The sequence below is a fragment of the Mesoplodon bidens genome (genome assembly GCF_964165515.1).
Source record: "Mesoplodon bidens genome assembly, chromosome: 19".
NCBI lineage: Eukaryota > Metazoa > Chordata > Mammalia > Artiodactyla > Ziphiidae > Mesoplodon > Mesoplodon bidens.
Genome location: NC_138179.1, coordinates 53,374,810 through 53,401,789, shown reverse-complemented (window position 1 = coordinate 53,401,789; position 26,980 = coordinate 53,374,810). Strand labels below are relative to the sequence as shown.

At 48.5% G+C, this 26,980-nt stretch overlaps 2 protein-coding genes across 3 annotated transcripts in view; one reads left to right on the top strand and one right to left on the bottom strand.

Moving 5' to 3' along the window:
- Positions 1–1,550: 1,550 nt before the first annotated feature.
- On the bottom strand, positions 1,551–6,698 carry RPL23 (ribosomal protein L23). The gene is made up of 5 exons (XM_081218365.1): positions 6,608–6,698; positions 5,965–6,048; positions 5,531–5,659; positions 1,794–1,907; positions 1,551–1,686 (listed from the first exon to the last, which is right to left on the bottom strand). Exons 1-5 carry the CDS (start codon positions 6,618–6,620, stop codon positions 1,604–1,606), a joined length of 423 nt encoding a protein of 140 aa, XP_081074491.1. The 5' UTR covers positions 6,621–6,698; the 3' UTR covers positions 1,551–1,603.
- A 12,389-nt stretch (positions 6,699–19,087) lies between these two features.
- LASP1 (LIM and SH3 protein 1) overlaps positions 19,088–26,980 on the top strand; it is a 40,796-nt gene continuing 32,903 nt past the window's right edge. Inside the window, exons 1-2 of one of the 2 annotated variants that reach the window (XM_081218152.1) lie at positions 19,088–19,335; positions 26,287–26,381. In XM_081218152.1, coding sequence (XP_081074278.1) covers positions 19,267–19,335; positions 26,287–26,381 — 164 coding nt within the window. In that variant the 5' untranslated portion in view covers positions 19,088–19,266. Of the gene's footprint in view, positions 19,336–23,074; positions 23,191–26,286; positions 26,382–26,980 lie in introns of those variants that run through there. The other variant, XM_081218153.1, reaches the window with a different exon arrangement.

The following is a 26,980-nucleotide window of genomic DNA, read 5'->3' as shown; positions in this document are numbered from 1 at the left end:
AGAACCTGGAAAGAACATTAGAGGACTTGAGAGGACGAGGGGGAAAAAATGACAGGCCCAGTTCTCACCTCACATTTGAGGAAGGCAGATGAGAAATTTCGTATTATGTAATGGGATAAAAAAAAGATTCATTTTAAATGGAGTACCTGGGGGCTTCATGTCACATTAAAGACTTGAAATTCACCAGCCTGGAGGATGCGGTGGGGAGGAAGACTGGTCTATTTTACAGACTTTGGGATTTAATGTTCCTAAAACCAAGACTGACTCAGTCTAGACAGAGGACTGGTCCTCAATCTTGGCTGCACTTCAGAATCTCTTAGGGAGCTTTAAAAAGTCTTGATGCTGGACTCCCCTGGTGGCGCAGTGGTTAGGAGTCCACCTGCCGATGCAGGGGACACGAGTTCGAGCCCTGGTCCGGGGGGATCCCACATGCTGCGGAGCAACTAAGCCCATGCGCCATAGCTGCTGGGCCTGTGCTCTGGAGCCCGTGAGCCACAACTACTGAAGCCCATAAGCCTAGAGCCTGAGCTCCGCAACCAGAGAAGCCACAATGAGAGGCCCACACATCGTAACGAGAGAGCCACATGCAGCAACGAAGACCCAATGCAGCCAAAAATAAATAATAAAATAAATGAATAAATTTGTATCACTGCTTTCTAGTTCTGGTACATCTGAAGGACAACAATCTGAAGCACAAAAGAGAAGTCATCTCACCAAGTGACTATGTGCTAGGGTCTCCACATACACTCTAATCCTCAGCCTTTCACTGTACCCAATCTTACAGATAAAACAATTTCCAGATACTAGATACGTGGACACACACTTTAGCGTAAAAATCTCTTCCAACATCTTTAGGCCAGACTATTGACCCAAACCAGCCGAGTGCTCCTTTTCCCCGGACCCTGAATGTCACCTAAATCAACTGTCACGGCTTGGGGGAAAAAAAAGCTACAATGTTCAAATACCTTCAGGCAGAATTTGCCAGGGCTCATGCCTGTCGGGCTGGCATTCTATCATCTTTTATTCTCAAGCTAGGATTTGGCAGATACATGACCATCGTGTCAAAATACTTTTGATAGCAAAAAACTTGCAGATACTAACAACTTAGTCATCTTCCATGAGAGCAATTATTATGTGTCAGGTTTTACAAATATAAACTCATTTATGTGCCAACTTACCCAAAGGAAACCTGTTAACTGCAGAAGTGCACATATATACGCGTGTACCTGGTTCCTACTCACATCGCTCCTTGAACTCCATGAGTGTTCAGGATCTGACCATACACGCGACCTTCTCTCAAATACCTTTCTAACTGTAAGGCAGTCACCTGGGATAACCTGTCACCAAGCAATATCTACCACCTGCAATTTATTTTAAGAACTAAAAAACTCAAGTTTGTACAGCAGAAATAGCAAAGTCCCCAAAGTCTGCACACTGACAGAAGTGCAATGACTGTTTATCTTTTTTTACACATGCCCACAGAAAGTCTGCACTGGGTAGTTTTATTTCACAGAGGGGGTAAGGGTTAGGTGGTGTCAAGAAGAGTGACATGGAGCAAATACTTTTTATTATCATTTTTTTCTTTTACAAATACACCGAAGAATCATGCAATGCTGCCAGCATTGGATGCAATCCTGGGCCACAAGTCTGCACATTCCTTTGCAACTGGTCCTGTGATGGCAGAACCTGCATAAAAGAATGATGTGACACATAAGCTCAAAGGGCCCTTGCCTTGTACTCAAGTTAAATCATCCAATCTCAAAAGCCGAACAATGATGTGGATTCTTTATTACCTTTCATCTCGCCTTTATTGTTTACTATGACCCCTGCGTTATCTTCAAAATAAAGAAACACACCATCTTTTCTCCGGTATGACTTTCGTTGTCGAATTACCACTGCTGGATGTACTGAGAGGGGGGAAAAAAGAAGCAGCTGTCATTTAACCTGCCAAGTTCCAGTGCCACCACGAGAAAGCAATTTATACCTTGGCTAGCTCTCCAACATTTCCCATTTGGACAGAATGTATACTCATTAGCTTTTCATTTCCTAAAATCAAGTGTGAAAGACAGTGTAAACACCAATCACCCCTTAAGGAAAGACCTTACTCATTTCAAGTCCAAACTGCCTGCATTTCCTTGCAGGTGTAAATCTGTACTTTGGGAGGACGATTAGCAACACACCAGCAGGAAACTTGCTAAGCACTTTCTATACTTTTCCTCACTTCACCCAAGAGGTGGGTACTATTTAAGATCCTAATGTCAGGACTTCCCTGCTGGTCCAGTGGTTAAGACTCTGTGCTGCCAATGCAGGGGGCCTGGGTTCGATCCCTGGTCAGGGACCTAGATCCTGCATGCTGCAAAGAGAGATCCCATGTGCCACAATTAAGACCGGGCACAGCCAAATAAATTTTTAAAGGATCCTAATGCCATAGAATTGGGAATGGGACCCTCCTCACACTGAATGAGTGGAGAGGCCAAGCTATTAACTCCTTATTATGCAATATTCCATCCCAATTTATATCAAAACCTCCAAGTACAAACCTTGACCTAAAAATTAGCACTTTATGCCTTTCTAACTGCAGGGCACATGTTGTTTTAAGAGCAAAACCTGGAATTAACCTAAATATCTCATGACACATGCACAGAACAGAACCATCTTAAATGATTATGTACTTCTGTAATTTTTTAATATGCAAGACAATCATTTGTGAAGCAAAAATGGGTTATGGGAAGGTAATGGTCCCATTTACGTTGGAAAGTAGGACATAAAATGTTAAAAACGATCGTCCCTTGGAGGTCTAAGAGCTGGGTGACTGCAGTCCAACTTCCATTTCTTATTTAATTAACTCTAGGTTTAACTTTTTGAGGAAATGTTTTCCAGGGTCATCAGTAACTTTTAAAAACCTACCTGCTCCAGGGCTTCCCTGGTGGTGCAGTGGTTAAGAATCCGCCTGCCAATGCAGGCGACATGGGTTCGAGCCCTGGTCCGGGAAGATCCCACATGCCGTGGAGCAACTAAGCCCGTGAGCCACAACTACTGAGCCTGCGCTCTAGAGCCCACGAGCCACAACTACTGAGCCCACGCGCTCCAGAGCCCGTGCTCCGCAACAAGATAAGCCACCGCAGTGAGAAGCCCGCACGCCGCAACGAAGAGCAGCCCCCCACTCACCGCAACCAGAGAAAGCCTGCGCGCAGCGACAAAGACCCAACACAGCCAAAAATAATAAATAAAAATAAAATAAATTTAAAAAACCAACCTAACAAAAAACGCTACCTGCTCCTAAAGTGAACATTTTTCCAGACATTCAAAGCATCTACGGCACTTGAAAGAAGACATGGATTCAAATCACAGACAGCCTGGAGGAGACCTTGAACAAGTTACTTAATCTTCTGGAGTTCAAGTTTTCCTCTTGTAAAGTAGGGATAATAGTTACATTTCTATATTTAATATCAGACACTAGAAATGCAGGATCTTCTAAGGACAGAGATCCTGGCTATCCTTGAAGCAAGTGCTATCTATGTACATAGATGGTCTCTTGAGTTTTTTAACAGTGGGAAACACACTGAGGGACAGATAATATTGGCTGAGACCCTCCTCCGTTGGACTCTCATCTACTTAGAGCAATTTAAATTCTCACAAATGCATCCAGCAAATAAATAAGGCCACACGAATACGGGGCTCTGGATTTCCAGTCCCGCTCCTTTCCACATCTCTGTAGGTTATAATTAAGTCTAAGGCCAGGAGATGTAGCTGATCCTTGAAAAATGAAGGGTCAGGGGTGCCAGCCCTGTGCAGTCTAAAATCCATGTGTAACTTATAGTTGACCCTCTGCATCACTGACTCAACCAATCTCAGATAGCGTAGCACAGTGATATATTGTGGGGGGAAAAAAAATCTGTAAATGGACGCATGCAGTCCAAACCCACGTTGCTCGTTGTTCAACTGCATCCATTTAGAAGAAACAAGGGCCAAAGAAAAAATGAAGAGTTGGAAAGTCAGAACCATTTTTAAAACCATGAAGTGTCCTCTGGTCTGTCCCACAACTGACTGAGACAGACAGCACTACCTGCTGCCATCTCAGCCACGGTGATGGACAACTGTTCTGCCCTTCCCGGACAGCTCCCCAGGCCACAGATCAGACCCAGCAAGTGTTCTAAGAGGAAAGCCTGTCTAGCTGCATGCTGATCCCAATCAACACATTGATTTATCAATGCTTAAGCGCAATGCTTACTCCTTGCCTACCAAGCCCCCCAGTGAATATGAGAGGTCAACAAAGTAAGATTTCTGACCAAAAGGCTAAACACCTGGGCATAGAGTAGGATACAGACCTTCAAAGAGTAACTGTGATACATGGCTGAGACCTGTCACACGTGTACTGCGCATTAAGAGGACTTCTCAGAAAAAGCAAAACATCCCAGGCCAGAGGCAAACTAAGCAGGCACAGGAGAAGAGTTCAGGAGCTGGAAACTCAAGTACACTGAGTATCAGAAGCTCTAAAGTCAGTCAAGTCAGAAGTGTCTGAGGCCCCCCTCTAACCCATACATCTAGTAGGAAAACTTCTGGCGGTTGTCCACGATTAAGCAATGAGCAGCTCCCTGTTTTAGTTTCTACCAGAAGACATTTAGAAGCAACCATGCCAAACTTTTGACAAGTCACAACCCTGAGTTAATCTCATCTACGTATAACTATTCCTTTTCAAATTAGTAGTTCCTGAAAAGAAAACTTGCCTGAGGTGACTTAAGTCTTAAGGCTGTGATCTCACCTGGTACCACCATGTTCATTTGTAGCCAAGGAGTCAGCAATTAATTAAAGACCTGCTCTCATAGAAGAGACAACCCTCGTAGGGGGGCACAGCAAAAATCTGAGGCACAAAGGAAGGGATTTAAGTTGGAACACAAAAAACAAGAACTAAAAGGAGAGCTGGGGAAGGAACTATGTGGATGGACCGTAAATCCCAGAAGGACAGAGCTTTTGTTTCTATAGGTATAAATATGTGAGGTGGTCTGTTAACTACCAGCTGAATTTGCTGGGGGAAATGGCAGGGTAAATATGCAGAGCCTCTAGCTTACCGTGGAAGCCAACTAAGAACTTAACTGGGGGGTGGGGTGGTGGTGGATGAATTGGGAGATGGGGATTGACATACATACACTATCAATACTATGTGAAAAATAGATAACTAATGAGAATAACTAATGAACTGTACAGCACAGGGAACTCTACTCAATGCTCTGCAGTGACCTAAAGTGGAAGGAAAACAGAAAAGAGGGGATATATGTATACGCACAGCTGATTCACTTTGCTCTGCAGTAAAAACTAACACAACATTGTAAATAAAGCAACTATAAGCCAATAAAAATAAAAGAATGGTCTTTAAGACAGCAAGAATAGAACTTCAACTGCAGATTATCTCAAAGAAAATCAAGCTTTAAGAGGCCCTGAGCATGGTAAAACTACTGTTCTATTTTCCAGTGGAGGGAGAAGTCCTTCAACTGTCCACAGACCAAAAGGAGGATTTGGTCTCTCTACTGACCCTTCTTTCTGAGCTCCGGTTTGCCTTTCTTGACTGTGGCCATCACCATGTCACCCACACCAGCAGCAGGAAGTCTATTCAGTCGTCCCTTGATCCCCTTCACAGAGATGATATACAGATTTTTGGCTCCTATAAAAGGAAGTAAACAGACAAACAAAAACAGGTTTTTTTGAGGGCCTGTCAGGCAGTTCGGCCTTTCCCCAACAACTCCAAGGCCTCCCCCTCCACACACACTCCCAAGCAGTGAGTCCCCCCGCAGGTGGAACACCTTGTCACACCACCGATTGAAGCAAAACAACACGACATGCTGCCGCTTCACCCAAAAGCGGTGTTTTCACTCTGCCCTTTCTTGACGGCCCAGTGGGTCATTAGCAAAAGGCCCACTGAGTGCTTTTAAAAGGGGCAGTTTGGCAGAGTGCAGCCGAAGGTCTCACCTGTGTTGTCGGCACAGTTGATCACGGCTCCAACCGGAAGACCCAAGGAAATCCGGAATTTCGCACCAGAGGACCCACCACGTCCTGTAAGGAAGAAGGGAAACAGGAGAGGTCCCTTCACATTCTTAAGCTATATATTCATTCGCATGTGCCTCGGGGAGCGGTACACTGTAGTTTCGCTCTCTCTAGGACTCCTTATCCCCTCCCCGTGTGCCACCCAGTTCTCAAGGCAAACAGCCAATTCCTCACTCTTAGCACATTACATTGAGATTAAGGGACCTGGACGACTCAATTCTCGATCCAACTTTTGCACCACGTAGTTCTTCCTACAAGGCGGGAGACCGCACAAGTCGCCCACTCTGGGGATTAAGCCAGTCCAACTCCAACCCCATTACTGAAGCGCTAGGCTCGGAGTGAACCCGCGGGATTCGGTCAAGAATCACGACTGGATCCTGCGAACTCAACCCTCCAGGCCCCCCCGTCACTTTCGGGAGCTCTCCCGGTGCTCTCGCGGTGTCCCTCCCCTCCCTCTCCGGCCCGGAGCAGAGCAAAGCGTCCCAGCTGCCCATGGCCGCCGTTCCCGGCGAGGCCAGCAGCCACCTCGCGACAGATGGCGAAAGATCTCCCAAAGCCAAAGACTCACCTCGCTTCGACATCTTGAACGCCGGAAAGGGACAAAAAGGAAGTGGGTAGAGAGGACACTGAGATCTCAACTCCAACGCCCCGCCCACTCTGGTCACGTGACACGGTGCTTGTTCAATCCGCCTCTCTTCCCCAGGGCGCGGTCTTAGTACGTCATAAATCCTGGACATCACGTAGAGCCCTCGCTGTGAAGTGGGCGGTGGAGTGGTTGAGGGGTGCAGGAGTGTACGTGGTGCCCAGTGTACGCTGCACACGAACTCGAAAGTAGTTGTTTGGGACACAGAGGCATTGGCTTAATTTATCGGGAAACCTCTCTGAGCACTAAGTATGTGCCAGGGACTTCGATGGACGCTAGAAGTTCAGAAATGATTAAACGGTCTGTGCTGTATAGGGGCCTCCAAAGAACACACGGCGTCGGGGGCTAGAGGGAAAGAGTTCGAAACGGTTTCATTAGGTTGTGATATAACTGAGAAGTACCATTATAGCGCTACAGATAATTCCATATGTGTGTGCTTGGTCCCATACCCATCTTTATTTTAGATATCTTGCTTTATTCATTACTCCTTTCACTCCTTCAACTTCTCCCATTCTTCGGACTTCTTTCTGTCGATATATTCATTCAAATATTTATTAAACGACTACTTTATGCCAGATTCTGTTCTGGGCATACGCTAGACTACATCAGAGAACAAAACAGATCAACATTCATGCCCTGTGGAGCTTACATTCAGCCAAGGTGGAGGTGAAGGTGGATATTAGATACTAAGCCATAGACGTAGTAATTGCAGCATATAGTATGTTAGATGGTGATAAGTACTACGAAAACAAAAGTAGAAAAAAGTAAGAGGGATCTGGAAGTGGGAGGAGAGGCAGATTGCAATTCAAAATAGAATGATCAGTGTGGGCTTCATGGAAGAAGTTGACATTAGTGCAAAGATTTTTAAGGTGAGGGAGCTAGCAATATGACTGTCTAGGGAAGAGCAGTCCAGATAGAGTCATCAACCAATGAAAGACCCTAAGGTGGGATTGTGCCTGAACAATGTGAGGACCAGCAAGGAAGCCAGGAGTGACTGGACAGAGTAAGTGAAGGGAAGAGTAGTAGGATAGACGGTCAGAAGTAATGGAACTGGATCATTAGAGCTTTGTACACTGCTATGGACTTTGACATTTACAGACTGAAATAGGAAACCAATGAGTCATAAGCAGAGGAGGGACATGATCTGACTAATGTGTCAGAAGGATCACTCTATTTGAGACTAGGCTGTGGGAGGGAAGACAAAGATACAACAAGGCGATCTATTGGGAAGCTCTTGCAGTAACTCAGGAGAGAAATGATGGTGGTTTGGACTAAAGAGGTAGCAATAGAAGTAATGTGATGTGATCAGATTCTGGATATGTTTTGGAAGTAGAGCCAACAAAATGTGGGGTGCAAAAGAAAGAGAAGAAAGTGTTTCCGAGGCTTTAGTTCTGAGCAAGTGGAAGATGGCATTGCCATCAACTGAGATGGGGAAAGCTATGGGAGGAACAGGTGTGGGGGTAAGAGTATGAGTTCAGTTTTGGACATGTTGAGTTAGATGTCTGTTAGACAGCCCAAAGAGATTTAAATAGCAAGTTGGACATATTAGCCTGGAGTTCCAGAAAAAGGGAGATACAAATTTGGCAGTCCTCAGCATATAAGTATATTTAAAGACATGATAATGGATGAGTTCACAAAGAAGCAAGGGTAAATAAAAAAGACCATGGGCTAAGCTCTGGGGTACTTCAACATTAAGAGGTCTATAAATCTATACATTTATAAATTTCTCTTATCACTCTTAAATCCTTCACTTGCTCCTGCCAGTTTCTCTAGTTACCAGTTTTTCTCTCTCCTTCACTTCTCAGCCAAATTCCATGTGTTTCTGAGTATATGATTTCATTATCATATTTGTCTCTGTTGATAAATGAAACTAGCATCCATCCAGGTGTCCCTCTGGGATTCCTGTCCAATTTCTCTTCAGTCTGCATTCTCAATGTCTCTCAAATATGTCCACTTCTCTCCATCTCTTCTGCTAATGCTCTGGACCTAGTCACCTCCATCTCTTGCCTAAACTATTTCTGAAGCTTCCTAACATGTCTCTGGACCTCTATTTCTCCCCGCTCCATCCACTCACTCTTCATACAATGGCCAGAAATAATTTTTCAGAAACATAAACGTTACTATGTCACTCTCCTGAAAATCCTCCAATGGTTTCTGTACTCTGAGAATCAAAGTTAAAATCCATATCACAGCCTACTAGGCCCTGATCTGGCATTGTCCTACTTCTTAACCTCATCTTGCACCGTGCTCTGTCTTGCTCTGCAGGGTTGAGGTTTTGGTCCCAGATACCATCCATGGTCCTGAATACCCATAGGCCTCACACATGCTTGGAATACTCTACCCTGCCTACCTGTATCATGTATTTCACGTGTACTGATTTTTCAGATCTCAGCTTAAATATCTTCTCCTTAGGGAAATTCTACCCTGACGTCTCTTACATAGTATTTTTCCTTCTTAACTGTTTATTTCAATTCTTCAATATATATTTGATGACTTTGTTGAATAATGATCCCCCCCCCCAACTAGTCTATACTCTCCGTTAAAGGCTGAGTCCATGTTCTCCTTTTTGTTCAGTGGTATATCCCCAGCATTCAGCATGAGGCCTGGCTCAGTAAATACATGCTGAGTGATTGCTGAACAAATGAAGAAGTCTACATCTATGGTCTCCATACGTCAGCATCCTTGTGTGAAGGAATTTTTATTCATCTATGGCAAAATTAGAAATATTTGGAAAACACAGTTTTTCTTATAAAGCTCCATTTGCTCAATTTAAAGGACTGCCTATTATTCTGGGATTATCTTCTTTCATCTTTCTTGTTAAAAATGTTCCTTTCAACCCTATGTCAACTGTCAACTTTCTACCATCCCAACACTGCCCTTTTTTTTTTCTTTGTAACTTCAGTGGTCCATGAAAACCAAAGGTCTGGGAATGATCTGTCTCTATCTCCTTACTTCCTGCATGCACATGTTCCTTGAACTCCTGTAGTGTAGTTTATGTCCTCACGACATGACTGAAATTATACTAGAAATTATATATACTGAAAAATTATACTAGAAAGGTCACCATGACCTACTCTTTCCAAAATCCAAGGACCCTCCTCAGTCTTTATCTTACTTGACCTCACAACATTTCACACTGGGGCCCTTCCCATCTTCTTGACACTCTTCACCCATGGTTTCCATGTTGCTAATAATAATAGAAGTTACTATTTTTGGAGTGCTACTAAGTACCAGTCATTGAGTTAAGCATTTTACAGGAATGTGACTTCTTGAATCCTCCCCACAAGCCTGTGATTTAGGTATTATTATTCTCATTTTTCAGATGAGAAAACTGAGAAATAGAAAAGTTAAGCCATGTGTCCAAGATCACACAGATCATGAAAGATAGAGATGGAATGGCACCGAGTCTGGCTGATTCCAAAGCACAGACTCTAAGCCACTCTGTTGTGTTGCTCTCTCCTCCTTACTCATTGTCCCTTCTCAGTGTATTTCTCTGAGTGGTCACACCACCCAGTAGCTTCCATTACCATCAATATGCTGATAACTCCCAAGTCTGTATCTCCAGCCCAGACATTTCTACTTAGCTCTAGCCAATGTATGGAACCAATGACTGGGACACCACCCCACAGGCACTTCAAACCTGATGTCCAAAGCCGAAATCATGATTTTCCCAGAAATTTTGCTTTTCTGCCTATATTAGTTGTCTTGGTTGGTGCTACTAATTTTTCTGTCCATGCATCTAAAAGTCTGCCCTTGGTTCAAGGCTATTGCAACAACCTCCAAATGGCCTGACCATAACCTCTGGTTGCTTAAAAGCTTGTACTGGCCCTCTAGTGCCTATGGAATAAAGTCCAAGCTCCTTAGCATGGCATTGGAGTCTCTTCCTGAAATGGCTTACCTTCTCCCTGGACTCATCTCCCGTCACCTCGCCTCTTACACTTCACACTCCAGAAACACCAAACTGCTTAGGATTTCAGGACTCTTTCTTGCTTTATCCACTACATGTTCTTCAAAACTCTTTTCGATGTCATGTATTTTTGAACCCGCCATCTCTTCCCTGTGCCATTTCACAACCCCAGCATGCTCTTCCCCAAACTACCTCTTTACTTAGAGCAGTCATTCTCAAATATCTTTGCCTGAATATTCTTTACATTCTTAAGTTATTGAGAACTCCAAAGAGGTTTTGTTTATACAGTTATATCTATTGACATTTACCAGATTAGAAATTTAAATTGTGAAATGTTTAAGGTAATAAATCCACTACCTGTTAAAATACATAACATTTTAAAATGAAAAAGAACTATTTAAATTTTAAAAATAATGAGAAGAGTAGCTTTGCTTTACGTTCTTTTAGAAGTCCCTTTAATATCTGGCTTAATGAAAGACAGCTGGATTTTCATGTTTCCACATTTAGTCTGTTGTGACATCATGTAGCCTCTGGAAAGCTCCACTGTACTCATGAATGGATAAGAATGAAACAGGTAAGTAACGAAGTATGAAATAAATTCTTTCTTCCTACGTAGAAAGTGTCTCACAGGCAGTCCTCCAAGAATTCAACTCCCAAACCACAGACTGGGAACCACTGACGTAGAGATAGAGAACACAGGAAATTCCTTCGCGCGTTGACCTCATTAGAATATAAAATCTACGATACTGTAGTTCATTACTTTTTGTATTCCCAGAAAACATCAAGAATGACCAAATATTCGCTTGGTTAGGTACCACTTTTCTTTTCTACCATCTTTGGGATGAGTTAAGGTTTAAAAGGAGAGAACTAGGGGGCACCCGGATTTGAACCGGGGACCTCTTGATCTGCAGTCAAATGCTCTACCCCTGAGCTACACCCCCTCTGCTGGCAACAAGAAGATTACAGCTTATTTGTAGTTACTGACCAGACATTGCATTGGTGATTAACAGTAGTTTGATATGTACGACCAATTGTTTCAGGTTTCCTGGGGTGATGCTAAAGAACCAAGAGAAAAGGCAATTCGCACCCAAGTGGTAGAAGGGGAGGGCAAGTCCTGTCTGAGCTGGGCTTGAAGGTCCTGGGGGGTGTGCGATGGGATTTCTCTCCTTCAACAGCGACAACCTCTTGTACCTCTGGCATCTTGGAATTCTTTAAGTCTAATTTCCATCCTCCCTGCCTGCGCCCCGAGCTGCATTGGATCCCCAGCCTGTGCTTTGCACAGGAGAGGAAGCGGTTCCCTTGTCCTTCCCAAGACACCCCTGCTCTTGTACCAGACGTGCCCGCAGTATCTCCATTCTCTCCAGCATCTTCAGTCTCTTCCACTCGCTTGGCTCCTTCAAACATCAACAGGTTTTCCCTAGACTGGAAAATCTTCCCTTTAGCTGTTATCGCCTGTCCATTTCTTCTTTCTCACTACCAATTTTTAAGAAAGTCTGTGACTTCATTTCTCTCCTTATCAACAATCTGTCTCCGTAGTTCTGTTACTCGCTACATTTACTTTCTCAACTGTCAGGTATTTTTTTCCCCTTGGAGTATGTATCTTGTTTCTCCAACTAGACTGTAAGTTCCTTGAGGGCAGGGATCACGTTGCATTCCGTTTTGTATTCCCCACAGTGGCACAGTGCCTGGTTCACTATAAGCCCTTGGGTGGTACCTATCAGCCAAACCTAATTAAACTCAACTGTGGCATTCCACCAAGCTCGCACCCAAGCAGCAGAATGTGTTAGGGGAGAGCTCAGAAGTCTGGGTCGCTCCACCAATCTCAGACAGTCTCCCTGTTTATTACTCTTCCACTGACTGACTAGGTTCACCTTCTCACTCTCTAAAATGACTATTTCACATACGTTCTCCAGTCTCAAACCTTCTACGCCTTATCTTTCCTCCTCAGAGAGTGCTGAAGAGCTGGCCTCTTCCTTTTTGGAGAAAGTCAGAATCAGTCAGGAGCGGGGTTGTGCTGATAAATGGCTAACGACTGGCTCCAGGGAACCTGATTTTTAGCCTTTGCCAATTCCCATAGTGCAAATTCGCCCACCTGTTAATTTCCAGTGACGTCAACTGGCTTTAAAAATTCCTGAAAATTTAACAGTTGGTTCTCACAAGCCGGTATGAGTCGAATCCAGCGCACTTCTGGGATTGACTCCCTCTTTCACCAGCTACCAACTATACACTGACAGCTCCCCAACTTATGTTTCCAACCTAGACATTTCTCTGGACTTCAGAATTAACTGGATCTCCACCTGCATACTTAACATCTCCTCTTAAATGTCTACAGGGCACCTCAAACTTAGCATATTGACCTCATACTAGAATGTGAAGTCTATGAGGATAGGAGGCTGTACTTTATTACGTTCTGTTTCAGAGCTTTAAAAAGAAACTCTTGAGGGGTTTTTTTGTTTTCGTTTTTGTTTTTCCTAAACTTACTCCTTTCTCAGTTCTTTATCTCAGGAAACCACATCCACCCAGATAGTGAAGACAAAAAAGAAGAGTTATTCTTTTTTTAAAAATTTATTTTGTTAACGTATAGTTGGAGAATTAAAGGGAATGGGTGTCGGAGGCAGAGGTTCTGAAGTTCACGACTCCTAGAAGGGGAGGGGAATGAAAGGCTCTCAGTGAAGAAGGACTCCTCAGAGCCTTTCTATCCTGATGACGACGTGACTCTTCCCAGAGAGCAGCAGTGACAGCTCTGGAATGTCTAGGGAGAGGAAGGGCTTAGTGACCAGAGTCTGCTGGCAGCACAGGATCCTAGGTCCAGAACCCTTCAGATCAACTTACCAATAAGTTCACTATGTAAAACAGTTAAGTTTGGTTCAAATGGGGAAGGATGAGAGTTATTCCAACCTGGCAACACTCCCTACCCTCATTCCCCCCCTCCCTACAGGAGAGGCTCCAGGGAGTACTTTGAAAACCATTGGAAAAATTCTCCTCATAAATGACTTGAAATGCCATGTCTGTAATATGTTACATTAAATTTTTTTACCCATTCAAATTATTTTTCTATTTTTCTGCTAATCTCATACTTTAATTAATTTAGAGCCTAAGAACTTTGTAATATAACAAAGGAAGAAATTGTAATGTCTAATAAATAAGTAAAATCACAACATGTTTTTTGGGGGGGCCGGCGTATTAGTGTATTTCTTTAAAATAATGTCTACTATTGGCAAGATTTGACTAGATACCTTCAACATAGAGAGTCACTTGGTAAAACTACATATCGATCAATAAAAAAATAAATATAGTTGATTTACAATTTTGTGTTAGTTTCAGGTGTACAGCAAAGTGATCCAGTTATACATATATTTTTATATATTTTTCATATTCTTTTCCATTATGGTTTATTACAGGATACTGAATATAGTTCCCTGTGCTATACAGTAGGACTTGGTTGTTTATCCATTCTATATATAATAGTTTGCATCTGCTAATCCTAAACTCCCAAGCCATCCCTCCTCCGCCCCTTGGGCAACCACAAGTCTGTTCTCTATGTCTGTGAGTCTGCTTCTGTTTCTTAGGTAGGTTCATTTGTGTCATATTTTAGATTCCACAAATAAGTGATATCATATGGTATTTGTCTTTCTGTTTCTGATTTCACTTAGTATGGTAATCTCCAGGTCCATCCATGTTGCTGCAAATGGCATTATTTCATTCTTTTTTATGGCTGAGTAGTATTCCATTGTATATATGTACCACATCTTCTTTATCCAGTCATCTGTCGATGGACATTTAGGTTGTTTCCGTGTCCTGGCTATTGTGAATAGTGCTGCTACGAACACGGGGGTGCATGTATCTTTTTGAATTATAGCTTTGTCCAGATATATATATATATATATCTTTTTGAATTATAGCTTTGTCCAGGAATGGGATTGCTGGATCATATGGCAACTCTATTTTTAGTTTTTTGAGGCGCCTCCATACTATTTTTCATGGTGGCTGCAGCAATTTACTTTCCCACCAACAGTGACTCTAAAGAAGAGTCATTCTTGATTCTTCTATTTCCCTCATCTTTCTCAGGCCATCCAGTGTACAGGAAGGACATGGCTCCCCTGCCATTGTCAATCTGGATGCCTTCTCTCCTCTCTAGCTCTGCTGTTCCCCCTGTGATAAGCTAAAAAATGGGCCTCCACATATGTCCACATCCCAAGACCCTTGTGAATATGTTACCTTACATAATAAAAGGGACTTTCTAGATGTGATTAAGGGTCTTGGGTTGGGGACATTATCTGAGTAATCAGAAGAGTCCTTATAAGAGGGAGGCAGGAGGATCAGAGTCAGAGACGGAGAGGCGTGAGGATAGGAGCAGAGATCAGAAGGTGAGGAGATGCAACCCTGGCTATGAAGATGGAGGAAGGGGCCATGAGCCAAGAAATGCTGGCGGACTCTACAACCTACAAAAGTGAAGGAAACTGATTCTACTCTGAAGCCTCCAGAAGAAATGCGGGCATACCAGCACCTTGATTTTAGTCCAGTAAAATTGATTTTGGAATTCTGACCTCCAGAACTGTAAGGTAGTAATACATTTGTGTTGTTTTAAGCAAATATGTATGTGGTAATTTGTTACAGCAGCAACAGGAAACTAATATGTCACTGTTGTCTCAGACATCGCTACCATCTCTCACTTGCACAGTTGCAATAGAATCCTACCTAACCTCTCTCTCTTTTTAAAAATTTTATTGTGTCCACTTTTCTTCTTTTCCTTTATTGTGGTAAGAACACTTAACATGAGATCTACCCTCTTAACAGATTTTTAAGTGTACAATACAATGCTGTTAACTATAGGCACAATGTTCAACAGCAGCTCTCTAGAATGTATTCATGTTGTATAACTGAAACTGTATACGCATTGATTAGCAACTCCCAATTTCTCTCTCCTCATCCCTGGCAACCACCATTCTACTCTCTGCTTCTATAAGTTTGATTGTTTTAGGTACCTCATGTAAGTAGAATCATGCAGTATTTGTCCTTCTATCATTGGCTTATTTCACTTAGCATAATGTCCCCTGTTGTCGCATATTGCAAAATTTCCTTCTTTTTAAGGCTGAATGGTATTCCACTGTATATGTTCTCTGTTTCTATTCTTCACTCCCTGTAAATCTCCCCCACAATAGTGTGAATGATGATTTCCAGTCCCTCTGCTCAAAACTGTCCAACGGCTGGCTTTTCATCCATTTGGAATAAAACCCAAACTCCTTACTTGGGCCTATAAGGCTCTCTGGCTACTTCTCCAGCTCTCTTGAATCACTCTCCCCTGTTTCATGTTCCTTCAGCTACTCTGGCCCTACGGCCTTTGCAGTGGCCATTTCCTTTAGCTGGAATGCCTGCCCCTGACAGATGGGCTGGGCAAATGGCTGTCTCTTTCATATCATTCACATCTTAACTCCAAAATCACCTGCAAAGAAAGTTTTCCATGACTATCCACCTTGAAATATCCCCTTGGACCTCCCTAAGACACCATCTTGTTTTTCATTTTAGTCACTTCCCTTATTACTACTGGGCATTTCCTTGTTTATTCATTTGTTCGTTTGTTTCTATTCTGACTCCACTAGATTTTAAACTCAGTGAGACTGAGAACCTGTGTGTCTTTCTATTTGAAAGTATGTTCTGCACTTAGAGTGGGGCACATAGTAGTTGCTCCATAAAAAGAGAGAGGGACCACTAGAGAATACAGCCCAGGAAAGTCTCTCAGTGGAGATGTCTGTTCAGCTGGTGTTTGCATTCTTTTTAGAGAGACCAGGGGAAAGGATTCTCTCTTCAGTTTTGCAAGAAGCTCTTCTCTGACTTCTTAGGGTGAAGAGATGAGTGGGATTGTGGATAAAGAATTGAACCTAGAAAAGGCTGATTGGTACCTAAGTTCACATGTTTTCAAAATTCCGCGTTTTTAGTTAGTCTCTTTAAACTCGTTATTACTAAATTCAGTATCATGTAACAAGAAGAAACTAATTTTGGATATTTTCAGAAGGAAAAATTTGGAATGGATTTAAAAAGAATTTACCCAGCTTTTGTGGAGGGGGTATAGCTCAGTGGTAGAGCATTTGACTGCAGATCAAGAGGTCCCCGGTTCAAATCCGGGTGCCCCCTTGTCCACTTGTCTGTTTTTCACAGCCACTCAGGTTAACCCCGAATAACGCAGGAGTCTGAGGTTCCTGAATCCAGGATCTTGCACCTGGTGGATTTTTTTCTCTCCCCAGAAGTCGCACAGGGGTGACTCTACCATGTTTCAACTGAATACCTCCACTCAGTGGCAAGAAGCCTCAGCAGGCAGAAAGAAGGCTGAGACCATTCCAGTCCCTAAGACCCTTCAAGACTTATTGGTTTAATGTTAATTACAGTTTCTTTGCGGGTGGGTGGGTGATGGAATGTTGAGGCGTGGCAATATTATTTTGCCTAGTTCATACTCTGACCAGGCAGATTAGAAGAGAATCCAAGTTCAGAAGGTTTATATAGTGGCGAAGTTTAACGGGACACAGCATAGATGTAAGAAGGAGGGTGAAAAGTGGACGGCTTTCTCCTTTATATTAGTTCAAAGGCAGGGCTTTGGCCCGTTACACCTACAGGTGGTGAGATTGAGGCCTGGTGTCCAGGAAAGGGGTGGAAATTTAGTTATTTCTCGGGTCTGGGCTTTGCACCGCACAGCAGATCTGTTTAATCGCCATGTCCAGCTTCGCGACGCATCGCACAGTAATGGGAGCCGTGGGGAAAAATGCATTCGTTTCGAGTAGTATTCCCCCGGGGCCCCGAGGGCTGACACAACCAAATTCCGAGTTTAAAATATCACAAGTGCCCCCTGTCTGAGGAAGCATGCCTCTCCCACTATCCTTTCTTTTTCCTTTTTTTGGGCAAAACCTAGTCGCGAGGCCTTGCTCCCTTCTCGTTTTCCTCCGATCCAACAGCGATACTGTCAGTCACGCAGCCAATAGATATCTGTCCCCGTCTTTAGGTTATGAAACTTGATGGCCTTTTATTATTTGTTCAGTGGTTCTCAAAGTGTGGTCCAGCAGCATCAGCATTCCCTGGGAACTTGTTAAAAATGCACATTCTCGGGGTCCCACTCCAGGCCAAGAGAATCAGAAACCGGGAGGTGCTTTAACAAACTCTCCACGTAATTCTGACGCAAGCTCAAGTTTGAGAACCACTACATTAGTTTATATCAGTTTACATCCGGATGTAACTTTATTTTTGTAAATTAAATGAACTTTTGGGTCGGCCATTTCGACGTTCTCGAAGTGCTTTCACCCTGCCGGTGGCATGAGCAATAGGGAAAGGTGAACACGGCATGCGCCTGTCACCGGTAATAAAGAAAGCTTAAGTTGGAGAAAGTCTGTGTCTGTGGGTTTCCTTCCCTTGACCCAGCCCCACCCAAAACTGAACACGAACTTGGGGGAGTCTTGTCTCTTGAACCAGCTCCTGGAACTGCCTGACACCCCTGAGGCTGCCAGCGGTGACCGCAGAAATCCTGATACCGCTGGCGTGGGTAGTGGGGACCTGCAGCTTTTGTACCTGATTTGTGCCTGTACCCACCCCCTCCTCCTGCTGAGTACGAAGTAAAGCCGAAAGCTTTCCGTTACGGTTGCAAAATGAGGAAGGAATTTTAAAAGAGCTTTTCTCTGCTTTCTTTAACCTAGAACCCAAGGTTAAAATATGAGTCAAGAATGAATTATGTTAGTTCCATAAATTTAGGGAAAATTTACGAGGGGGCACCCGGATTTGAACCAGGGACCTCTTGATCTGCAGTCAAATGCTCTACCACTGAGCTATACCCCCACGCCAATCCTACCCTTGGATACTGCTCTTTTGGGCGTGAAGTCAACGCTACACCAAAGGTGGAGAGTAAGGACACGGAGAAAGGAACGAAAGAGGAAAAGGGGCCGAGCAGAAAGCAGAAGGCCCCCGGATCCGGGGAACCACAGGAAAGCTGCACGGCAGAGGCGCGGGGAAGGAAAACCTAACTCGGGCTGCGAGGCGCTGAGTCCTGGCGGGAGGGACTGGTTCCGCCCTACAAATGTGGGAAAGGATGTTGCAGGGCAAGGCTAATGGGGGCGGAGCAGGGGCTTCCCGTTCGGTCCGCAGGTTCTCGCCGGGTACCGACGGGTACAAAGGAAGTCTCCAAATCTGGAGAATCTGATTTGGTTTTCGGGTGGGCTCAAAGCCCACCCTGGAGGGGTGCGAGGGGTTTGCCCGCCTCCTGCAGCCCAGGCGCCCAGATGTGCAGCCAGATCGGCTCCGCCCCGCCGGAAGTGCCCTGGGCAAGGTCGTCTGTCCGTGCCTAGCCTCCCGGCCTATCTCTCCAGGGCTCCTTCTGCTTAGGAGCTCACCTAGGCGCGTACCCCCGGGCCCGCAGTCCTCCCCGGAACCCGCCCCCGCGCAGCCCCGGGTCGCCCGGGGAGCGCGCCTCGCCGCGCGCGCCCCTGCCCGCGCCCGCGGCGCGTCCCCGCCCCGGTACAGCCCCTCCTCCCCGCTGTGTTTATTAGGGGAAGGAGGGCGGAGGCGGAGGCCAGTTCCCTAGCTCCTGCCGCCGTCGCCGTCGTCTGTGCAGTTGCAGCCGCGGCCGTCTCCCGCCAGCTCGCTCCGGGGAAAGAGAACGTGCGCGAGCTCCGGCGTCCCCGCCCTAGCCTTCCCCGGAGCCATGAATCCCAACTGCGCCCGGTGCGGCAAGATCGTGTACCCTACGGAGAAGGTGAACTGTCTGGATAAGGTGAGACGCGGGACCCGGAGGCGCGTCTTTGCAATCCCCGAGCAGTGCTCCAGATCGGGGGAGGAGAGCGGGGCTGGGTCTCTGCCGCCTCATCCCCGCGATCCTGGGAGGAGGGAGGGAGGGAGGTCGGTGTCGTGGGGTGTGGGGACAGACCCCAGTCTGGAAACCAGGAGATCCGGGGCAAGGCAAGGAGTCCACGCGTGGCGGGCAGCCACTACTGGAGAAGAGTGGGCTCTGTGCCCAGGGGTTGGGAGGACGCGAGTGGAGTAGGGAAGCCAGGCCCCGGAGTGGGGGTGGGGGGAGTGAGGGAAGGTTAGGGGTGCAGTCCCGCCCCCTAGGGCCGGGAGAGTGAGAGGAGACGGCCGCTCCCTCTCCCCGCCTCGCCTAGCGCCAAGTAGGCGGAAGCGCTGGGCGCTGGGGGAGGGGGCGGCGGGGGGGCGGGGCAGAGGTTGGGGGCCCCAGTGAAACCGTCCGCTCCGGCGGCGAATGGCCGGGCTTCCTGGCCTGGAGACTGGAGGGCGGGGGCTATCAGCCGGCGAGTGTTGCATCTGGTGAACTGGCCTTCGGATAAGGCCCCAAGCCCCACTGCGAGACCCCTTTTTTGCACGACCTGCAGTCCTCTTGGTGGGTCAGCGGTTAATGGACTAGCAGACGTCCTCCATACCTTCCCAGCCCCCACCTCAAATTGGACGCCAACTCCCAGTGCTGGTCCGCCCAGCCGGACCGGGGCGGGGTCGCGTGCTGGAGTAGGGTGGGTGGGGGTCGCTTCACAGAAATCTCCTGAAATTGTGCTCAGAGGCTGAGTCCAGCTTGTAGAACAAAGAGCTAACTTTTCAAAGCAGGTTTCCCCAGTGGAGGGTGGGGTTGGCTGAGTTCAGGGGAAGCCAAGAAAAGGGGGAGGTGTTAGGGGGAAGGGAAGGTGGCCTTCTGGAAATTCACTGTCCCCTGGGGGCCCTTACGCGTCTTCCTCCCACCCCCCCAATCATGCTGGACTCGTTCATCTGGTTGCCATTATACTTTTGGAGGGGGGCGGAGAGTAGAACTGGGTATTTCCGGCAGTTTGGGGTAGGATCCTGGCCTCTTTTAATCTCCCGAAGATCCTAAGGCAAAATCCACCTCCTCTCTGCATCCCCTCCCCAGTCTGGAGGAGAAGCCTATGTGATTTTGTCCCTCTCCTCATCATGCGTGTCATCCACCTCCTAAAGCTGGCTCCAAGTCCAAAGATTCCCTCCTTCCCGTCTGGACTGGCAGGGGCTGGGGGGCATGGGATGGAAGAGGGGCGCAGAGCCCACCTGGAGCCAGGTTTTGTCTGGGAAAGGGCCGTTCGTTGGATGCTTTTGTCTTTCCCCTCCACCTTGGGGTTGGTGCTTCCTCAGTGACCTTTGGTCTCTGAGTCAGGGTGAGGGGGTGGGGCTCTAAGGTTCTGAGATACATTTGAAATTGCTCTTGGAGGAAAGGGGCATATGGGGCTGCTGCTGTTTCACTGTCCTGGGCCTGGCTGGGCAGGTGGAGAGGAAGGCCATGTTATGGGTGCAAGGGATGTGGGTACTGACCTTCCCAATGACCATGCCGGAAGGCAGGATTTGAGCTCGGAGGCAGGACCTGAGAGCTCTCTGTCCTTGCACACTGGGGTTTTTGCCCTTCCCCGGTGATAGGGATTTTGGTCTCCGCATCTTGAGTTCCCTGTGCCCTCCTTCTTCTGCACGGTCATGAACTGGGAAGAGGCTGTGGCCACTTTCCACCCACGAAAGGCAGAAGCAATATATGATGGAGGGATTGCTAGCCTGGGAGTTGGGAGACTTGGTCCTAGTTCCAGGTCTGCTCCTGCTGGCTCTAGGCCTCAGTATTCACCATCTATCAAATGGGTATGGTAATGTCTTTTCTTTGAAGGTGGGGAAGTGCACTAAAGTGCCCAGAAGGGGATGTGGTATAGGCTGTGCCCTCCCAACCTTGCTGGGGTACTCTCTCCAGCCCCACACCTTTGGAGTCAGAGGAGAGTGGTGCAGGGCTCCTTCAAGGTGCCCTCCCCAGCTGTTCTCTTGCCCTCGCAGAAAGAGGACATTCGGGTGGAGGTTGCCCTGGGAAGTGAGAGTTGTGATTCCTCTCTCTTTTTAGAACTCTCCTTACAGGAGGTGGCCCTGGGGAGACCTCACCCCTGCACTGAGCAGGAGGCCTGGAATATCCAGGTATCAGACCTATTCCTCCCAACCCCCTTCAGGTAGTAAGAGCAGGCACTTGGAATGGGGACCTGGTGCCTGGAGGACTGAGACCTGAGGGGGAACCTTCGGTCCCATAGATACTGTTGCTAACCAACTTCCCAAGGCTTCCCGTTTACAACAGGAGAGAGTCAAATTAGACTTGCCTGTTTCACTGCAATTTCCCTACGACACGACAGGACCCAGAGCACAAGCTACGTCCTTAGTGTTAGCCTTTTCTCCTCCCTGAGCCTTATCTCCCAAAGGTTTAGCTGGGTTAAAGGCTGTGCCACCTCTGATGGCCACCCTGCCCTCAACCTGCCATACCCAGTGTGCTCTGGGTGCTGAATAAATATGTACTGCTGGTGTTTGAGGTCGAGAGTTGCTTCCCCAGAGGACTTATGGGATCAGAGTTGGGGGAGAGACAGGGTGACATCACTCATTCATTCAACAAATATTTATTGAGCATCTACTTTGTGCCAGGCACTCTCAGGGGCTGCTGCAGGGCCTTTGGGGAGGGAGGGGGGCTGTGCCTCACGACGTCCTCTACCTTTTGAGGGAGGTGGAGTCTTGTCCCAGAGCCTGTGAGGAAGCAGTCGTATCTGGGGACCTGCATTGTCAAGAGTCTTGCCACGTCCCTCTGCCCTGGCTTGCTTTCGCGGGGCTCCTGAACACAGGTGGAGGCGTTTGGGGAGGGTGGAGGCTTGGTGATTTGCTAGTTACCCGGACGCCCCCTCCGGGAGAGTTCTCTGCCTCTGGCTGTCTGAGCCACCCTCCTCTCAGCCCCCACAGGGGGCAGCAAGGTAGAAGGAGGCTGGGCTGGACACAAGAAAGGAGAAAAGGCCTTGCAGCCCTGGTGCCCCGTTTCCCAGCGGAGAGCACCCCGCGATCATCCCGTGACCATCCATTCATAATAGCTACGACTCGTTGGAATGTGCCAGGCTCAGTCTTCGCAGGAGCCTCACAAAGCAGATGTGATCGCTCCTGTAAATTAAGAGCCCCATAATCAGAGGCTCAGACAGGTCATGCGGCTGGCTCACCCCCCTTTCCGCCAGAGCTGGAATTCAAATCTAAAGCTCTTCGTGCTCAGCTCTTCTGCCTGTTGTGTTTGCAAAAAGTACTTTTATTTACACTATCTCATTAATAGTGGTCCCTCCCCTTCCTGACCCTGGCCTGAGGAATGCTCTGGGCCTGGCCAGGGTGGGGCTAGGGCTGCCCCTGGAGGAGTGAGAAACTGTAACCCTGGGTGACAGGAAGGGAAGGAGAGGTCTCATACTCCAGCCCTGAGTCATAGGCAGCCCGGGTGCAGAGGGCAAGATACCAGGCTGCAGGCACGGCGACCCGAAGTTCACGCATCCCCCTCACCCAGAGCTGTGAGCAGCCGCTTCCGCCCCCTCCATGGTGATTCCAGAGAGATAGGGCTGGCCCAGGCCTCACCCAAGTGCGGGGGATCTGGCTTCTCTCCCATCAGCCTCCGTTTGCCTTTCTGTGGAGTTGGCTGCAGCTTTGGAGCTGCAGGCAAGGGAGAGTTGAGGGCGATGCTGGAGCCTAGGAGATGGGCTGAGAGGCTTCTAACAGGCACCAGAGGTCTGGTTTTTGGTGACTAGGGAAACAGTGGACTTCCGGGGCAGCAGCGAGGATTCAAGTTGCATGCCTAGAGGTAACTTGGCTCCCTGAGTCCCGGGAATGCTTCTCTGAAATCTTCTTACCTGTAGCCTCTAAGAAAGAGGGGACTCTTGAACTTCCCTGGTGGTCCGGTGATTAAACCTCTGTGCTTCCAAGGCAGGGGGCGTGGGTTCGATCCCTGGTCAGGGAACTAAGATTCCCACATGCCACATGGTGCGGCCAAAAAATACAAAAAAGATGAAAAAAAAAAAAAAAGAAATTGAAAAGGAAGAGGGGACTCTTGCTCTGAGACAGGGCTCGTGGGTCAGGGGAAAGAGGCAGACAGAGGCTCATTGTGGGGTTGTATTGACTTGTTTCCCTGTGTGGTTCACTAGACCCAACTGAGACAGGGATGGGGTTTTTTCATTTGGGGTCCCCTCAGGGTTCCCAGCCCAGGCTTGGCCCAAAGGGGCTGTTGAATGACTTGTCATTTTCTGCCCCTGCTCCCCTCGCTTTCCTACCCCAAAAGAACACAGTGGCAGGAGCTGCTGGATTTTCTTGAACCTTGGAGCCCTCCTCGAGAGAGGGGAGGGAAGTGATGAGAAGCAGCTAGTGGTGCCAGGCTTGGAGCTTATGTCATCTCCTCCCAGCACCTCTTTGGGACCGGGAGTTTTAGCTCCTCTTTACAGATGCAGAGACTGAGTTCCGTAGTTACCCTGAAGGTACTCAGTCCACTCTTGTTTTCATTTTTCTGTTCCTGGACCCCCGTAAGAGAACAGATGACCACTGCCTCAGCCTCTAACATGTGTAGCTGAGAGCAGGGGGGGTGGGGGTGAGGTGGGGAGGAGCTACTGATGGAAATGGGCACCGGTCCCCTTCCTCCCAGTGGCAGCTGGCGGGTGTGTGTGTGTGTGTGCGCGTGTGCGCGCGCGCGCGTCTTGTGGAACCCCCGGATTGGCTGTTGGCCTTGTACCCCAGTCTGGCCAGTATACTCTGCCCCCTTCCCAAGGGGCTTGGCTCCGGGGGTGGGGGACCTGGCTGTCTGCTAGGGTGGAAGTGTCTGTGTCTCTCTCCTTCTCTCCCCCAAGTCAATCAGGGGGCAGCTTCGGAGGTCCCCAGGCCTGGGACAGTGCGGATTCCTGCCTACGTGTGTGTGAAAGTGGGTCATGGTCTGGATTCCAGAGAATGTTTTTCCTGGCAGGCCCCTGCGGGGGTAGGGGCCCAGGCAGGGACATGTGCAGCTAAGCAGGCAGAGGCCAGCAGACTGGGTGGTGACAGGGCCGGGGCACTCTGCCAACGCCTCCCAGGCATTGGGGGAGGGAGAGGGGCTTTCACTTCGCGGGCCGGTGGAGGCCGGGACTACCCCATTCTAGCTTTCCGGTGGGTTGTCTGTGCTGGGGGTTTGTACCGGGAGGAGGGTGGGCTGGGCTCAGGGATAGGCCCCGGTGGGGGTGGAGGCCCAGCTTACACCAGCCACCCCTTGCTTCCAGATTTCCCGCTGACCCTCCCCCCAAAGAGCAGTCCTCTTGTCACTTCGTTTACTGTCCCACCACTGGAGAGTCCTTTGGGTCTCCTTGATGGGGAGAGTACCCTGTAAGAAGGTGATTGCCCCCCAGATTACCCCGTCGTCTCTGGTTGAAGTGGGCCAGGGTGAGGGAGGTGGTATGCCAACGTCTCAGCTTCCTTTTTTCTGTCCCCTTCTCCGAAGTGTCCTAGGAGCACCCCTTGGTTGGGAAACACATTTTGAAAAGCACCTCCTTGGGGGAATTTCCTGACACGTGGCCAAGAACCGGGCGTGTGCTGGGCACCTCGAAAGTCTCCCTGTGCCCTTCCCTGGCTTCTGGCCTCTTTCTTTGAGGGGTCAGGAGTGTCTCCCTTGGCTGCTGGGAAATGGGGCAGGGATGGGCCAGCTGGGTCACCCCAGCAGCCCGGATTCTGGGGTCCTGGAAGCTGGACTCCTGGTGTGTGCTGATCCGGGGGCTTCATCCTGGGCTGCCAGGTGCAGATTTCTCTCATTTGCTTGGGTTCGCGTGAGCATCAGCGTTTCTCAGGATGGGGTCACCTCTGTTGCATCAGTTCCCCTGCCCTCACGGTCTTTGACTCTCTTCCCCTCCCTCAGCCACCCTGGATGGATCCTTGTTCTGTTCTGGGTCCCTGGGCTTCACTGGAGTCTTCCCTGCTACGCATTCTCACTCACACGCATTGTAGCTGTGGTTGGGCAGGGCAGAGCCCCACCTGCACCCCAAGACACACCCACCTCCCGCCAAGCCGCCCAGCCCCCTCGGCTGAGGGTCATCTCTGCCGCGCCCAGCACCTGACACTCGAGTATGTAGGGGTGCCAGGTGCTACGCTGAGGGCTTTGTAGGTGATTTCTCATTTAAACCTCAACAATCCCAAGAGAGATGGGTATTATGATTTCCATTCTGCAGACGCAGAAATGGCTCAGAGGCGTAGGTCCTGACCAAGGTCACACAGCTAGTCAGGGTGGGGCTTTGATGTCCACTATTGCGCGGGGTGGGGTGGGGGTCCACCTCCAAGCAGAGGAGGGCGGTGCCTCAGAGGAAGACCAGCTGAGGGATGGGGGAAGGGTGTGGGTGTGGTGGCTAGAGCCTGCGGCACCCACCCCCAGTCTGGGCAGGGGTCGCTCAGGAAGCGGGGAGGCATTGGGGCTGGCGCATTGCCCACGTCCAGGTGTGTCTGGAGGCCCTGGTGTGGGAGCTGGGAGGGACTGGGTGCGTGGGGGCTGGGCCCTCCTCCTCTGTCAAGGCTGAGGAGCTGCCCCTCAAACGTTCGGCACCGGCTTCTTAGCAACCCTGGCGCAGCTTTGCATAAGCAATGAGGCTTCTCCTGCTCGGTCAGAGGGAGTGGTCTGGGGGAAGTGGCGCAGACCTTGTGGGGGCTGCTCGCTGCTATCATAACTGGCTTCTTCCCCACTCAACCTTGTGTCAGCCCTTCTCCCCCTCCGGATAGCTCCGATGGGACAGGGGAGGGTGGTGTCATCAGCTGCCAGAGCCTGTGACCTCAGATGGCCCCGGCTCACCTGGGGTGTGGCTGTGTTCCAGTCCCCGGATGGAGCGCTCCTTCCTGGGGCCTGAGCCCCCTTCCTGAATCCTGGTGTCTGACGGGTGTCCTCCCTCTCCTCTGTCCCCAGTTCTGGCATAAAGCATGCTTCCACTGCGAGACCTGCAAGATGACACTCAACATGAAGAACTACAAGGGCTATGAGAAGAAGCCCTACTGCAACGCGTGAGTCCTGCCTTGGGCAGGGGCTGGGCGGGCATTTGCTTCTCTCCTAGTGCTTCCTTGACGTGGCCCAGCATTTCCACACTCTGCTCCATATGTTTTAACCATGTGGAGTCCTCACCACAGCTGGATGAAGTCAGGGCTTTGACTCTCTTCCCCTTCCTCGGCCACCCTGAGGTTAATATGCCCATTTTACAGCAAAGGAAACTGAAGCTTGAGGAAGGGAAGGGGCTTTCCCAAGGTGAATGACTAGTGACAGGCCAGTTCAGACCCCGTAGGGCAAGCTTTCCACCGCACTCTGCTGTGAGAGAGGGATCCAGCGTGGTCTTTCAAGCAAAAGTCCTGTTTCTGCCCAGTTGTGTCCTCCACTTTGCCTTCCACATTTCTTTCCCCATGACAGCACCTGACTGTTTCCTCTCCCCTGCCCCCTACCAGCCGGTCTAGGCACTAGGCCTGGGGGTTCCTGGCTACAGCCCTTCCCAGTAGTCATTTCTTGAGAAGTGGGGGCAGCATGAAGGGAGCCGCCTGGCCCCAGGCAGATCTATTCCCTACCTGGTGGGAGGTGGAGACCTTCATGTCTTTTCCAGTGGAGTTTGCTCTGG

Coding starts and splice junctions, on each gene's coding strand:
- RPL23 (XM_081218365.1), bottom strand. Junction 5,660..5,964: donor CAACTGTGCCGACAACACAG/GTGAGACCTTCG, acceptor TTCCTTTTATAG/GAGCCAAAAATCTGTATATC. Junction 1,687..1,793: donor CAATAAAGGCGAGATGAAAG/GTAATAAAGAAT, acceptor TCTTTTATGCAG/GTTCTGCCATCACAGGACCA.